Source organism: Xylocopa sonorina, chromosome 6 (assembly GCF_050948175.1).
Source record: "Xylocopa sonorina isolate GNS202 chromosome 6, iyXylSono1_principal, whole genome shotgun sequence".
Taxonomy (NCBI): Eukaryota; Metazoa; Arthropoda; class Insecta; order Hymenoptera; family Apidae; genus Xylocopa; species Xylocopa sonorina.
In genome coordinates this window covers 3,781,904-3,797,136 of record NC_135198.1, presented here as the reverse complement: position 1 = coordinate 3,797,136, position 15,233 = coordinate 3,781,904, and the positions used below count along the sequence as shown (strand labels likewise).

Genomic DNA, 15,233 nt, shown 5'->3' with positions numbered 1-15,233 from the left:
GTCCTCTTTGGAACAGCAGAATTCTTCAGTTAAGAAGTAGGGTGCGTTACGTTTCTCATATTTTGGATCTGCTATGCGTCAATTATTCTTTCTCTTTCTTATTCTTTCTTTTTATTATTATACTACGCATAATATATATATAAATTAGCGCGTAACCAATGACGTAGACCAATGCAATCTACTGTTTATCTTCACTGAAAGGATAACTGGTCAAGGAAATAAGGAAACGTACTCGCGAACGAGACGAATGGCTCGGTCGGTGGATTTTCCCCTCAATTTTTAAAAACGGAAGTCAAACGCCGGATTACACCGTAACACAGAAGAGAAAGAGATGGAAGGAGGGGTGGAAGGGCCGGTTCGGATGCTCGGCAAACCCCTCGTGTAATGCCCTCGAGTCCCCATCGGAATACTGCTCTCTCTTACGTTTGTCGTGGAAAAATGCACGCGCGATACACGCTGCCCGTAATCTTGACGAAGGACGATGATCCTGAGGGAAGGGATCTCTCACGGTTCCTCGACGGACCGTAGTAACCGCATTACGAGATTATCGTTCGATTTGCCCGGTTCTTTCGCGCCGCGGCGACACACGCCGCGACAGGGTTTACACGTTTTTCTGAATGGCCGCGTGTGCACGCGGGAACCGAGAGGAAGCCACGAGGGATATCTGCGCGGTTGTCTCCGTTTCCTGTTGCGTTTAATCCTTGCCTGTAACGCAGACACGGGGACTCGTCGAGGACAGCCAATGCGCACCGCGACACTTGGCAAAGCTACATTAACGAGTACGTTCACGATTTTTTTGCTACGACTAATTTTTCGATTACGTCGATCGATATTAGAACGACTGTACGGAAAGTGTATCCGTAAGTCGTTTTGAGAGAAATTTTGTTTATCCTTAATTTAGTGCAAGAGACACGTGGTCATTTTTATATTTTTCTCTCCTATAATATTAGGGTTGGAGATTACAAAAATATTTGTTTGTACATGAGAACGTATATATTGTTTGAATATATTAAAATGATAATAGAAATGTTATTAGTTCTTTATCAATTTGTCAATATCAGAAGTGATTGGAATATTATAATAAAACCACTATACTGGTACCAATAAGGATTTCCCAAATTTCAAATGAAGGAGTATAATATCCACGTGCGAAATAAGAAACAAAAATCGCAACTTCCTTCTGTATAAGCACCACTACAATTTCCATCTCACAGAGTGAAGATCGGAAAGGTGCAGCGCAACGGTCGAGGAAGAGCGACACGATTTTCTAAGGACGCGAACGTCGACGAACGGCGAGCGGCCAGAGGCGTACGGGAATCCAGGTCAGAAAACGAAAATCGGACAGATTTCTGACGATCGCGAGATCGACTGGTCAATGGAGATGCGGTGCTTGTTGCGGCGAATGCCAGAACGCGAGCGTAGCACAGGAAGAAGGCAGGGGCACATCCGTATCGTGGTCAGAACCCGTGACCCCCCGTACGTACACGTGTAAACGTACGTATTCCCGTCCACGCAACACACACGATCCGCGGTTTTACCAAGGATTATCTCTCTCTCGGCCCTTTCCAACGCCTCTGCGTCGCCTCCGGTCCTGAAATTTTAGAGCGCCGATCCCGTTTAAGGGGGTCGCGGCAATAGGAGAACTGTCGCGCGGCGATCCGAATGACAAATGCTCTTTAAACGATACGACACTTTTTAGATTTGCATTTTCCACGCGACTTATTAGACCAATGAACGGGTGTTCCTTCAATGATTTGGCGCAGCTGCATCGTCGTCGCATCCCGTCGTGTTCGTCGCGAGCTATTTTTCCGTCGATCGTGGATAAGTATCGTTGGGAGACTGGTTTGGTTCAGAAAATTCTTTTGAATTTTGTTAGAGGTCGCGATGGTTCGTTTGGAACTCGTTATCTCCAAGAGTAAAAGTTGCCTTTTCGTATTTTTGCATCCGATTCCTTTCTTAATCTGCAATTGATTAGGAAACGTTTGAAAAATTGCGAGAATATTATCTGTTCGTGCACTGTCTTTGGAACAGTGGAATTGTTCAGTTAAAAATTGAGTATTATATTCTTGATACTTTATATTTACACGAATCGATTTTTCTTTTCTCGATATAGTTATTAGTACGCTTTGGACTAAGTTCGTCGTATCGTTAAATAATCGAATCAATTTCTATTCTACCGTGCACAGAATTATACAGCTATCTTGTCGATGTTCCACAATCAATTTTTAAATTCCGAAATCTCTGAAACGTATTCGATGACACCGAAGCGAATTTCCAATTCGAAGGCGCAACGGAGAAGCAGCAGATTCATATCGATGAATTAGCTTGGTGGCGAGTCGAAGTGCCCAAGAGGGCAGAAATCGTTGGGGTGGCCAATTGGCTGTGTAATGTTAGAAGGGGTTACTTTTCACCGGCGTTATTCACGGTCGCCACCATTCAGCGGGGTATTACGTTTCTTCGACACGAGTATGATAACAGAGCAGAATAATCGAGAGAGCCGTACGGTTTCTATTATCAGTGATAATTACACGATTTACCTGCACTTGATCCGTTTTCGTATTAGCAGCCATCCATGCCTCTACAAACGTGTCCATAGCGCTCTGAAAATCCATACCCTCGTGGAGTGCCTCAATAATTATCCTGGGACCAGGAAGTCGCCGCCATTTTTAATTTTACACTGACATTTACCGCCCCGATGATTCTCACCGATCCCAGTTAGCCCTCGTGCGTATCGTTCACCGGCGAGTTGGTCTTGAAATCGATTCGAACCCCCTCCAGCCCCCCTCGGCTACGCACCTCGCGTATTCAAGCTCGTCGTAAAACTCGTGTCACAACCGAGCCGATTCATATTTCGAGCGCCGATTCCGTTCGTTCCTCCGTCTCCTTTTCTCCCTCGTTCGCGCGACGCGACGAGACGCAACAGCGTTTTAAACCGGCACGGGGAACGCACTTCGATTCGAATTCAGTAATTCAACCGGCGCTCGGCGAGCGAAGTTTTTTCTTTTTTTATCGCCGCGATATTGGTCATTAAATACGAATCATATTAATGCCGTCGAATGGTAAAGTCGATTAGATCAATGACGAGTCGCCAGCGCGCACTTCTGACTAGATCGCGAGGAATGGTTTAGCACACACGTGTCCGCGGAACGACGCGTCAGTACCTCGAAACTGAATGGAAACGGCGGCCCCGTGGAACGTGGCTCCACCATTAATAAAAACCGATTCGAACGTGAAGTTACAACTACGCGTGCGTATCGTTTGTAATTTGTTTTTTATTCACGGAATTGTTCACTGCTCGTTTAAACAGAACCACTGCATCGATAACGATCCACGAACCTCGGGTGTCCTTTCGCGAAACACACCAAGTCCTCCACGCTCTCGATCAAATTATCAGACACGTCTACGTTCGTTTCCTCCGAACGAATCGCGAAAATGTCACTAGCTCAAGATCATCTTGAATCAGTCCAACTTAGGACCAGTATCGGTTACGAACGATCAGCTTCAACGATAATCTCTCGTCAGACTTGAACGTCATCGTCAGTCGAACCGTGTATCACTCTGAATCTCGGTACCGTCGATCGTTACAGGATTTCGACGATCACTGGCTTCGATCACGCTTCCAGCGCGCTCGACGTTGACTCTCATCGATCTTCGGACACGAAATCCATCCTCGAAACGTGGAGTGTGGCTCGAAAGCGTCCAGCGGTACGATCCTCGATCATGTCCAGCCGATATCCCCGGGGCCTCAATGCGAACAGGTCGCGGACATTGTATACACGGACGACGGGAAAGTAATCCACGAAACCGCGAGAGTAACACGTTCGCATGGGACGGCGTTCGAGCCGCGACTGTGCGTGGCAGAGCGTCGCGGCGCTGGTTCTGCCCCTACGACGCCCTACCCGCCGGCGCCGCCGCCCCACCACCGCGCCAGGCTACCATCGCCCACTGTGGAGGACCATCCTGGTCCTCACTCGGATGGTTCACCCTCAAACCCTCCAGGACTACCTTCGTCATCCGTACAGTTTCTCCGCTTCTCTCTTTTCTCATCTCTCCTTCCACACCCCCTCCCCCCTCCTACAGTCCTTTCACGCTCCATCCTTCCTCCTTCTTCACCGTGATCCATCATCGTATCCCTTATCGCTCTCCTTCTCTCATCCACGCGACTTTTGCCTTTTTTCCTTATCCCTTCGTCGCTTCCACGATTTTCCTCTGGTCCCTTCTCATTTTCTTTTAAGGAGGTTTGCCTCTCCCTCCCTCTCCGCCTGGATTCTTCTTATTTCGCTTCTCTTTCCGCAGCTTCATACTTTCCTCTCGTTCACCCCTTTCGTTCCGTACGTGGCTGGTTCTCTCGCTTTCTCCTCTGTTTCAGTTATCGTTTGATCCCTTCCCCACTTCTCTCCCTTTCTCTTTCTCGCCAGATCCCGTTCCCCTCTCGCTCCGCTTGATTCGACTCCCACTTCTGGCCCGGGAGCTAGTTTTCCGGTGGATCCCCCGCGCTCCTTCCGCCGTGCCGCTTTCAGTCCGGGGGTGTGTCTAGAGATAAGATGCACGTACACCGTCGGTGCACCTGTATACCTGCAACACGACACGCAGGACGCTGCAACGCGGGAATCGGAGGCCAGGGGCCGGAAGAAGGAGAATTAAGATCTCCCGCGGAGATTTCGATCGCGCGAACCACCCCGTTTACAGCGCGCTACTTCCACTGCGATTTTCTTTTCCTTTGTAACCAAGGGTGGTACCTCTGTTCCTCGTACTCTCGCGCTTGTCCACTCGCGTCCACTTTCTTCTTTCACTCTTTTCTCCTCGCGACGAGAGTCCTCGCGCGCGTGGCATACTTTCGATTGATATCGATTGTTCGTTTCTTGTGGTTCGAACCGTCCTGATCTGTGAGATTTGTGAGAGGAATAAGGGTGACTGAACGTCACTCTTTTTTGAAGGGTTAAAAGGAATAATAATGATGTATTATTGTAAGTTTGTCAGGAGTATTATCGATTGTTCAGTCATTCCAGTGTGGATATTGTATTCGAAATTTTACTGTAAATTTAAATGGTTAATCGAGAGAAATTGAAATATGTTTTAAGTATTCGAGGATGGAGATGATAATGAATCTGATCAAGTCTGCGCGGACTTTAAATGTTTAAAGTGACACAAATTTTAATGAGTAAAAGCAAGAATGTTGGTATCAATAATTACTTAAAAATAGATATGGAATATTTAAAACACAAGCGTATAGTAGCATCGAAATAACTGGTTTAAATATTTATCAAGCTCATTCCGCGGTGTTTTCATAATCTCAAAATTGATTTGTATAAATTATTGTAATCGATTTCTCTGATAAATGAAATATTACACACCAGTCAACGAATCGATGTCCCTCAACAAGCGTAAACATTAAATTAAATAATTTTAATACATACATTTATGGACGTACATTATTTTATCAAAAGTTAGAGCATCTATAATGACACTACAAGTAGATCGCGATAAAGTTTTCTAAAATTTTACATTGCATATTGGAAATAACATCGCAAAACGGTATAGTTAACAAAAAAGACGTTAAGAACTAATCGTTTCAATTTGAAGCCGCGGGACGCGAAATAATTAAGCACAATTCAGCGATGAAAATTTGAATCCGCATTCGCGAGCAAGGATAATGATTCTATTTATGAAAAGTAATTGATATATTTGTCGTGTTTATCCGGCCGTTAAAGTATCGAAAGATATGAATGGATAGCGAGATTATCGGCTGAATAATTCGTTTCATTCAAATTCCCTCGCGATGATTATAACGGCGCGCGATCGCGTTATATTTTTACATCTTCGCGCACGATGATCGACGAATCTGATCGACTCGCGATCAATCGACGAACAACACTTTACAGTTCCCACGCCGATGGAGTATCCTTTCTCATTCCGTCGCGTTTAAATGGAAGCTGGCTAATAAAACGCACGGAGTTTGAACGATCGCGTTTGTCTACCGGAACAGGAGAGATAGTGCCAGATCAAAGGGACAGACACACACGATAGACGGATACTTCCGTCGAGTTTGGCTTCAGATTACACGATTCCTGGGGAATTAATTTCCAGCCGTGAGCGAATAAGTAATAACGTTAGTCGTGGCTAGCGTATCAGCGATATTTCAGTGCTTCCGTACGTTCTTGCTTACCCCCTTTACGCGCGTCTAAACGTTTACTACCATCCCTTCCGCGAGGGTGTGCGAGCGTCTACATTCGATTTCTATCATACACGATTCGCGTACGGTTTCACCCGTACTCGAATGGAAACGGAGATGTTCGTTAAATTTCCGATTTGAAGCCACTCTGCGTGTCTAAAAATAGCAAATAAAATACGAACAATATTATCTTCTTAATTTGCGTGAATAAATTCTAATTGTACGATTGTTTTTTAAACCTTGATTGTTCACTCGTATTTATATTCAGGCGCGTGGAATTTTTATCGAAAGATTGAGAACGAGATGAAAGAAGTATGGAATGAATATTAGCAAAATCGCTTAACATCCATTCGAACGAGAGCTCGAGCCGTCCACCGCGACAACTGTTCAACATTTCAAAGCAGATTATACGGTATAACAGGTTGATTACATCTATCGCGACGTTCCGTATCAGTTCCGGTTTCCGGTGGATCGACAGTAATAATGATCACCATTTCGACGTGTTTCAACCGTACAGTTTCTTTTTCCTACCGTTTATCATCGGCCCGTTGTTTCCGCTTTCGTTTATAATGTTTCGCCCCATTTATGAAATGGCGCGTTGAACGACGCCGCGGGCGCAGCCCCCTCGCATTCAATTCGAACGAAACTGCGGCGCTGGTTTTAATCCCAGATCGGCCGGTTATTGGTATCGATTTATAAGCGAGTCGAATAAAAACTGATCGGCCGGCTTAATCTTGGCCGAACTAGGAAAGCGCCGCTGCGTTAGGCTAGATAATCCCAGGATCAAGGGGAGTGCTCTCACCGGTTAATCCATTATTCACGTGACATCTGCCATTCGACGCTCTGCGCTCTGGCGATCATGTTTTTTTATTCCTCCGTCGCTGTTCGAATCAGTTTGTTTTTGGTTAATTAAATCGTGGAATAGAGAATGAAATATCTGTGCACGGTATTTCGATGATGGTGAATCCTTTGCGGAGGATATGGGACGTATTGGTACCACCGAAACATTGCGATTCTTTAGTTTTGGCATATTTGAGATTCTCATCTGTGATGTAAGTTTAACTATAATAATGTGAGGTTTTAGAATTTAATTTTTTTTTATATAATATTAGAAGATTTAAGGGTAACTAGATATGGTATGTTTTAAACTTGATCGTTAGTAAGAGATTTCATGAATATGTGCATATAGATTGCCAGAATTACGTTATGAAATAATTGTTTTCCGGATATTATGATTTAAATAGATAGAAAACTGGTAATCATTAAATAAAAATAGCTTTTTAGCTGAGAAATCAACCCCCTTGTAGCAGTGCTGTTTCATTTGACCATATAAAAAATTGATAATTCAGAATATATTAAGCTTCGGTTTTTCTTTTTTTATTTTCTCTTTCATTTATGGGATATCAGTGCTTAAACTGAGAAAAAATTCGTCTGCATGCTGTAACGTATCATACGCCGCGCCACATATCGGCTAAAGTCACCCGAAAATCTTCCCCCTGGCAAATTCCTCCTGACAGATTGAGAAAATCGGGAGATTTCATTCGGCGATACAACATTCTACACTTCTCCGATCCAATTGTAGGTTTCGATCAGGTACGGCTCAGATTTCTGTACTAAGAAAATACTTGGCTATTATAACATTCCTTTCAATGTTCATACATCTTCGTGAGTCCTTTTCAAATTATGAAATGTTCATTTTTCTCGCGCATTAATAACTTCCAGTACATGAACTTGCTGCATTTTATTTTGTAATTATCCAAACCTCTCATACTTTATCATCATATAAAGTAACCAGAAGAACGATCTATTTAACGAAACTAGAAATAAACTAAGAAACCCAAATTTCCTTCACGATAGCACTAGATTGGTAACGAATATAAAAAACACAAAACAGAGATAAGAACTTTGATAAACTTCAATTTGCCAATGGCTCTGAAAACCGTGCTTCTAAATTACACACCAAGACCAACGCTCGAACTCCCACCGATCACCAATGGCTCGAGCGACAACCGAGGAGCATCGCACCGCAAAACCCCGTATCCATCCAACGTCAATTCTGGATCCGTTTTCGCGGCGCTTTTCCCTACGTTACCATTTCCCCGTGGTAACGCAGCGCTCCTTATCGCAACGGCGAAGCCAATAAAGCATCTACGAGGCTTTGCCTGAAACTTCTCCAACCCCCGCGGCGCGACGCGCGATGCACTCTTCCGACGATCCGTCCCATCCCGCCCTCTCCGTCCACCCCCGTGCGAAACGAGCGCGCACGTGCACAGGAACAGGCGCAGACCCAGAACCAGATCCCTGTCCCGTGTGTACACACGCGTATACACAGAGCCGGGAGACGTCTTCGTCTCGCGCCAGGAGGCAGGGATCGGTAGCGAGGTAATGATTGCATCCGCGGATGCCACGGATGCAATCTGTGTGCAAAGCGGAGCCGAAGTTGAGACCGGAAGGGTGGAGACCGGGAGGAGGAAAGGTCAGGGGAGGTAAACGAGTAGAAGGAGAAAGACCAAAGAGAGAGAGAGAGAGAGAGAGAGAGAGAGAGAGAGAGAGAGAGAGAAAGAGAGAAGGAGTTGAAGACGGAGGGTGCAGGGGTAAAGAGAAAGATAGAAGCAGGGGATGGATCACGGATGGAAGGACTACGGTTCTCGTTTAACCATGGAGGGGTTACCGGTCGAAGTCTCGTCGGTGACACGGCTGGCTCGGACTATTTTCCAGGATCGCCAAGGTGGGTGGCAAAGCTACGCCGGCACTGGGCGTGTACCACGAGAGCTTGCAGGCGGAGCTTTTGCGACTCACGCCTTCCAACGACGGGTAGCTTTCCCGTGGAGCCGGCGACCCGTTCACCCTACCCTGTCCCGCCGCTGTGGAGGATAGCGCCTCCTGGAAGCCACCCCTGATACGACGGGACGCGCAATCCGCTCTCTTTTCCACCCGCGGTTTTTCCACAGCGGCGAGCTTTCACCCCTTTCCACCCCGTGCCTCCCCCCTGCCTACGGCTCGCCAGGCTACGTGCCCGTGCACCCTGGGCTTGTACGCGCGCCTCGACGTTCGAAAAAGGTGGAAGGAAGGAAAGAAGGGCGCCAACGATCGCCACCCCTCGGCTCACTTTCTCGAGGAAATCTGGCTTTTTAGGGACTACCACGGGGATGGCTCGCTCTATAGGTGGGGCCAACCGGAGAGGACAACTAAAGCGAGGGTAACGTATGCCCGGAACTTAATTTGTCGAAGCTTACCACGGGAAATTACGGGCGTCCTGCGCGATGCATCCGAATATCCTTGTCAGAGGCGACGTGAACGGGTTCCACCGTGGATCTCGCGTTTCTCATCCTCCTCTACGTGCGTAACATTTTTTAGTGGCTTTAAACAAAGAAAACTTTTGCGACGTTCGAGAAATTATTGTTTTTGTCGTGAATTTATGGTGAAATTGTTGAGAAGAGATGATACGTAACTTATTCTACTGTTTTAGAAATTAGACCAGAGCAGAAGGAAACTATAATAATTGAGGGGCGAATAAATGAGCTGAAGTATGCTCCACGGTGTTCTAAATCTGATTACCCGTTTCATACTTTGTACACGCCGCAGGATAGCTATAAACTGAGAAATACCCATCTCAGACATTTGAAACGTCGTTAAAATAAACATAATCTACTACGAACGCCTTAAACGCGTCGTCCGAGGATCTCCAACCAAAAAACGTGATGATATTCCAAAGTCTCAAGACATTTTACGAGTTAACGACCATTGAAATTTATCTCCACGGAACATCTAAAAGACTCAAAGTGCATAACGACACATCGTCATCGTTTAATCGTCTCTAAAGCGTACCAAATTGCACTTATCCGAGACATAAACGGTGAAAACTAAAGACGAACGTAAACCAGACATCTGCTCGACGTCTCGACTACATAAAAAAAAAAAATCATTTCACAATATTTCCACCGAATATGCTTCGAGAATAAAGTTGATCTACATTCACCCCTCCGTTCAATTATCAGAACCGACAATAAAACGCAAGTATCCGTCGAATTTAAATTCCGCAGGCCAGGCACGGGCGAGTAATAAAGTAGAACTGGTTGGAATAAAATCTGAAATAAGACACGATGTATAGAAGACGCGACGGTGCTCGCGCGGCACATACGCGAACACGCCGCGAGATCTGTCGAGCATGTGGCCCCGAAGCGTTAAGGTACAAATTGAAAACCATTTAGCAAATCCCCCCCGCCGTTCGTAGTGTTAATAAATTCCGGTTTACGAGGGTCGCTGGGGTTACGTTATGGATCTACGAGCGCCGGTGCGTTAACTCACGCGAGAGCGGTCCTCCGCGTCGTCTACGCGCCGCGTGAAAAGGATCCTCCGCCGGTGGCCGTGGAAAATATTTTCCGTCATCGACGGAGGATCTTCCCGCTCGCTCCATCGGGCACAACCGTGCCTCCCCTACGCGATCGTGTCTCTGTACGAATCCGAGGAAGCGTGTGTTGCTTCACCTCCCACGAGTGGGTGATGTTAATGTGTGTACTTTAGGGGTTGTCGAAGACGAAACGAAGAAGCTGATTCGAAATGTGAACGGTTAGAGGAATTGTATTTAATAATCGTCGACAATTTGTGATATATTTGCTATGAGGAAGCGTTGAGGAAGGAAGAGATGAGTTAATTAATTTTCAAAATTGTGTAAATGTTTGGTAAGAATTTTAGTGGATGCAAAGAGAGCTTACGTACATTTATAATTGTGTTTGTTTTAATATTTATATACTATATACTGCTGATTTAATGTATGTAGTAAATTCCTGCCAAAAGTTTCCGACAATTTTGAAAATAGTTAAGAACGAGTCTAGATTTGGCAGAGAAATAGTTACAAATTGGAATACCACATTTTGCGGTCGTTTTAAAAGCTGGGCGGAGGCTGTCCGCGATTCGTCCTCGGGACCGACGGCATTTTTCCCGGCGACTACAAAATCTGATCTAACCGTAATCAGCTTCCGTCCTCTTTCCTCGAGTTCCTTTATCTCCTTGTCGGCCAGAAATGATGCTGAATTTAATACAGCTTCATTCAATAAACTCCCGTATACACACTCATCTTCGTGTCACTAAATTCTAACTCGTCGCGGAGTTGTACGTCGTAATCCTCTGACTACGCCGCGCCGGGGTCCTTTGAGGGTGGAAGCGCAAGCCGAGGGGGGCCAGGAACGGGAAGACGAGGCGAACGAGAGGGACTGGAGGCGGAGATGGGCATAGGTGTGCTCGTAGTTCGTCGCGAAATCTGTAGATATAACACATCGTTAACAGGAAAGAGGGGATTCCCTCTTCGGTTCGCATATCGGCCGAGTATTATCTACGGCGAAATGTCTGCGGAACGAAAATGTCGCGAGGGGTCGACGGGACGGACGGACGATCGCCTCAAAGGCCGCTCCGACGTTTTGAAATTTGGATTAGGTCCGGAATTCGCCTCCTATCGGCCGCATTCTCCGGTGTCCCTTTCGCGATACCGAGGTGTGCAAGCCTCGGAGAGATTTGGGGGTGTAAATCGGTGAATGGGGCTCGCGACTGTGGCGTCCCACGTCAAGCTGCTTAACCCATTAACCGTCGACTAATTCGAATTTCGCCGAAGTTCGGAAAATTGCGAGGAATGGACAAGAGCTTTACCAAATCTCTCCGTAATTTCGACAAATTATTTGTATAAACTTTTATGGCGGCGCAAATATTATTATCAATAGGAATATTCATACATTTTTATTGTTTACAGCGTTCTTGCAATTAATTCGATAGTCACGTACTTAATTCAAAAAAGTTATCACAGTTATCTATTACGATTAATATGATTATCACCGAAAAGAGGAGGATATTTAAATACCCCGTGCAACGAACGTCAGAGACGGATATTCAACGAGCGCGCAACACAATTAACAGACAATCAACCGGCGGTCTAACCCATTTTAATTTAGTGATCCCAACATAAATACGGTTCATGCATAAATTGCCCATAAACGGCAGCTTTAAACCGAAAGGCAGGAAACTCGGGAGCCGGTAATTCAAATTCGAAAAGATAATGTCCCGTCGGTAGAGCGTTATATTCCGCTGTACCTGCGCCTAGTTAGGCAAGTTCGCCTCTAACCCCCTCGACGGGGTGGACGTAAGGCGCTGTAGACGCGCTCTCCTCGTCCGTGGATGCGTTATATATCACGGTGAAAACTTTCAGCATAGATAACCTACTTGAGGAGTTAGCCCGCGTACATGCAAATTTCTGAATTATTATGCCGCGACGAGTATATTATGCGAGCTACCCCGTGCCAACCCCCGTCGCGCGGCGCTCGCGCTTTCCTTGCCCGCTCGTTTCATCCTCCGCCATCCGCCCCCACGTTCCGCCTCCTCGAAGCGTCACCCTTTCCGCGTTTCTGCCGTGCTCAACCGGCTGCATTTATCTAACGTCCCACGATTTCGCAAAAATCGTTAGTTCTAATTAATCGGACGGGACTGGCGGTGCTCGTTGAATCCAGCGAGGAATACTTATGCGGGATTCGTAGCGGGAATAAGGAATGCGGAGTCGTTACATTTCAAGATCGAGTCGCGCCACGTAGATGAGAGATTACTATGGTTTCTGTGGACGTTGGCATTTTTACCATAGCGGTGCAGTTAATTAAATTATGTGGAAGGAGTTACGTTACGAGGGGTAGGTCGTGTTAAGGAGATTTTAAAAGAATTCTGCCATCATTTAGTAACGATAATAATTGTAATTGAGATTGCAGCTTGTACTAAAAAAGAACTGTGCTAAAATTGAATTATAAAGTGACGAATTTACATGTTAAATAGTTGGCGTAAATTTGAAATTATTCCTCGATCAGTTACATAAATTTCCAAGCGACAGAACTGGACGGAAGTGTCGCGCGTAAAATTTTTTCCGCCTCGATGCAACGGGACGAGCGAGGCATCCGTAACGGCGAGGAATCGAAGACGGGGGAGGTTCGAAAGAAAAGACGTCGCGCAACACTTTCTCCGGTTAATTGCGTTAATTGTTCCGGAGCAATATCAGGCGGTAATTAAGGCTGCGACGGCTAATTAAGTTCGAAGCAGAGACATCCGTCCGAGCACTATCACCCCTCCAACCCCTGCCACGCGACAGGACACAAAGCTGCGGACTAACTGAATTTTCTTGAGCAACCAGGCGTCCATCAAAGATCCCAGTACTAGAAGGCTTCGTGAGGGCTCTTGGAAGGGCATAACCCTTGGAATTCGGTTTTCTACAATTCACCACTACCAGAAAGCGTCGCTATAGTTCGTTCAACTCGATCCACCGTCCGTAAACTGAAATAATTTAGGCAAACAAAATTTCCATCGTTCCAGTCTTTTCTGGCGAAAATTTGTGCTCGAGCAACGATACGGTAATCGTTTTTACGGACGCATCAGAGATGCAACGTCCATAACGCTGGCGGTCTTACGAGCTACTAAAAAAAGAGGCACGCGTCCAATTACGTAACGTAATCAAGCTTGATTGCATTATTGTCGTCCGACAAAGGGAAATTGAAGTTCTCGAAAAAAAGCTAATTAAAAAATAAACCCCAACGCGACGGGAGAAAGAAGTGTACGCGTGTTTATTCACGTCGATGAAATTCAGCTTCGTCGCTGAGTATCCGTGACCTATAGCTAAACGCATCTAGTCTGTATACTGGGTGTACGCGATAAGTAATTCACTTAGAACTCTATTGAGTTAACCCTTGCTCCTGCAGTGCCTCCATTTAGTCTCTGAAACCCCTGTTTCGATGGTACTTCTGCTCTTCCACGTTCCTCGACCACCCCCTCCGCCGCAGCACGCGACTACCCTCGCGTCATTCGGTTTTTTCGATATTAAAATCGCAGGACTCGATTCGCGTGTCCGCACACACGGTAGAATCACTTGCACGCCATCTGACGCGTCTGTGCGGCCTCAAAACTAAACCGATGTTCGCTGAAAACGCGTAAATCTGATGGAAAGTTTGCAGTTTTTAACCTCCGTTTAGACCTGTCGCCATTGTAATGCACACTGTTCTATTACTTCGATGTCTGACTCGAGACAGCGAAGCTGTGACTACATTTATACGAACATCATTGAATAATAATATTCTAACTCGTCTAATAACAGTAAAGAACATCTTTATTTTCGAGAAAGGGATCGGATCTGAACGGGTTAATAAATCACTGCAAGTGGAGGAAGTCTGCAGTAGTAAGTAGAATGAGGACAGTTTGACGACAAACTTTTGCTTCAATAGCTTATTCAATTTTATCTACCGTCTGTTCAATATTTTTTTAATACCAAACATTGCAACAGAATGTAACACCTTTGTGATGCCTGATCTTGCCTTAAATTTAAAGAGAGTACTTGGGCAACAGAAATGGTGTCTCTCAGCCGTTCAAATCTTTCCACTCGCGTACTTAAATAATTAATATAGCGTCTCGATTCTAGCGTTAACGAAATCACGTTCGGTTGCCGTGTTTCGTAGTTGATTGGCTCGAGGATAGAAAACCATCGCAGTAACACAATTCCCTGCAGTTTCCAGGCTGCTTCTCGAGGATTACGCGGACCCGTCGAATGGCGAATTCTGGTACGCTCGGAAAGATAGAAATTGATATCCGATTAATTAAACGTGCAGGTTAAGAGAGGATGAGGCAGAAATGTGGCGAGCGGGCGGCCACGGGGGACGGTAAACTTAAGACAGAGACGGACACGGGGCAGAGAGAAAGATGGTAATGGCGCAGGGTAAAAGGTTAGGTCATATTGCGGATAGGCAAAGTAAGTATCTACCTCGTCGAAACGTCGGTGTAAGACCACTTAGGGCAAGGGTTCGTCTCTTTGGGAAAGCTTATGGCGGGCCCTCAAAGTGGCCATTACGAGCCGATGGTTGGTCCACGGATGGTCAGTAGAAATCGACGGTCAGTATCGTCTCTCTTCGACGATCCTTCCCGGGGTTCGCGCAACCCCCCACACCTTCAGCTTCTTCTTCCCGTCCGGCCCCCATCTTGCTCTCTTCCGGTACCATTCACCGGCCAAGTTGTCCAATTAGGTGTGTCAAGAGGTATCGAATAATTATGG

General features: G+C 45.9%; 1 protein-coding gene across 3 annotated transcripts in view; it reads right to left on the bottom strand.

The window, feature by feature from the left end:
- The window catches only part of Dve (SATB1_N and homeodomain domain-containing protein dve), a 52,946-nt gene extending 50,207 nt beyond the window's left edge, over positions 1–2,739 (bottom strand). For 2 of the 3 annotated variants that reach the window (XM_076896659.1, XM_076896661.1), the window contains exon 1: positions 2,538–2,739. In XM_076896659.1, the coding sequence (XP_076752774.1) occupies positions 2,538–2,612 (75 nt within the window). In that variant the 5' untranslated portion in view covers positions 2,613–2,739. The remainder of the gene's footprint in view (positions 1–2,537) is intronic. The other variant, XM_076896660.1, reaches the window with a different exon arrangement.
- Positions 2,740–15,233: the final 12,494 nt, after the last annotated feature.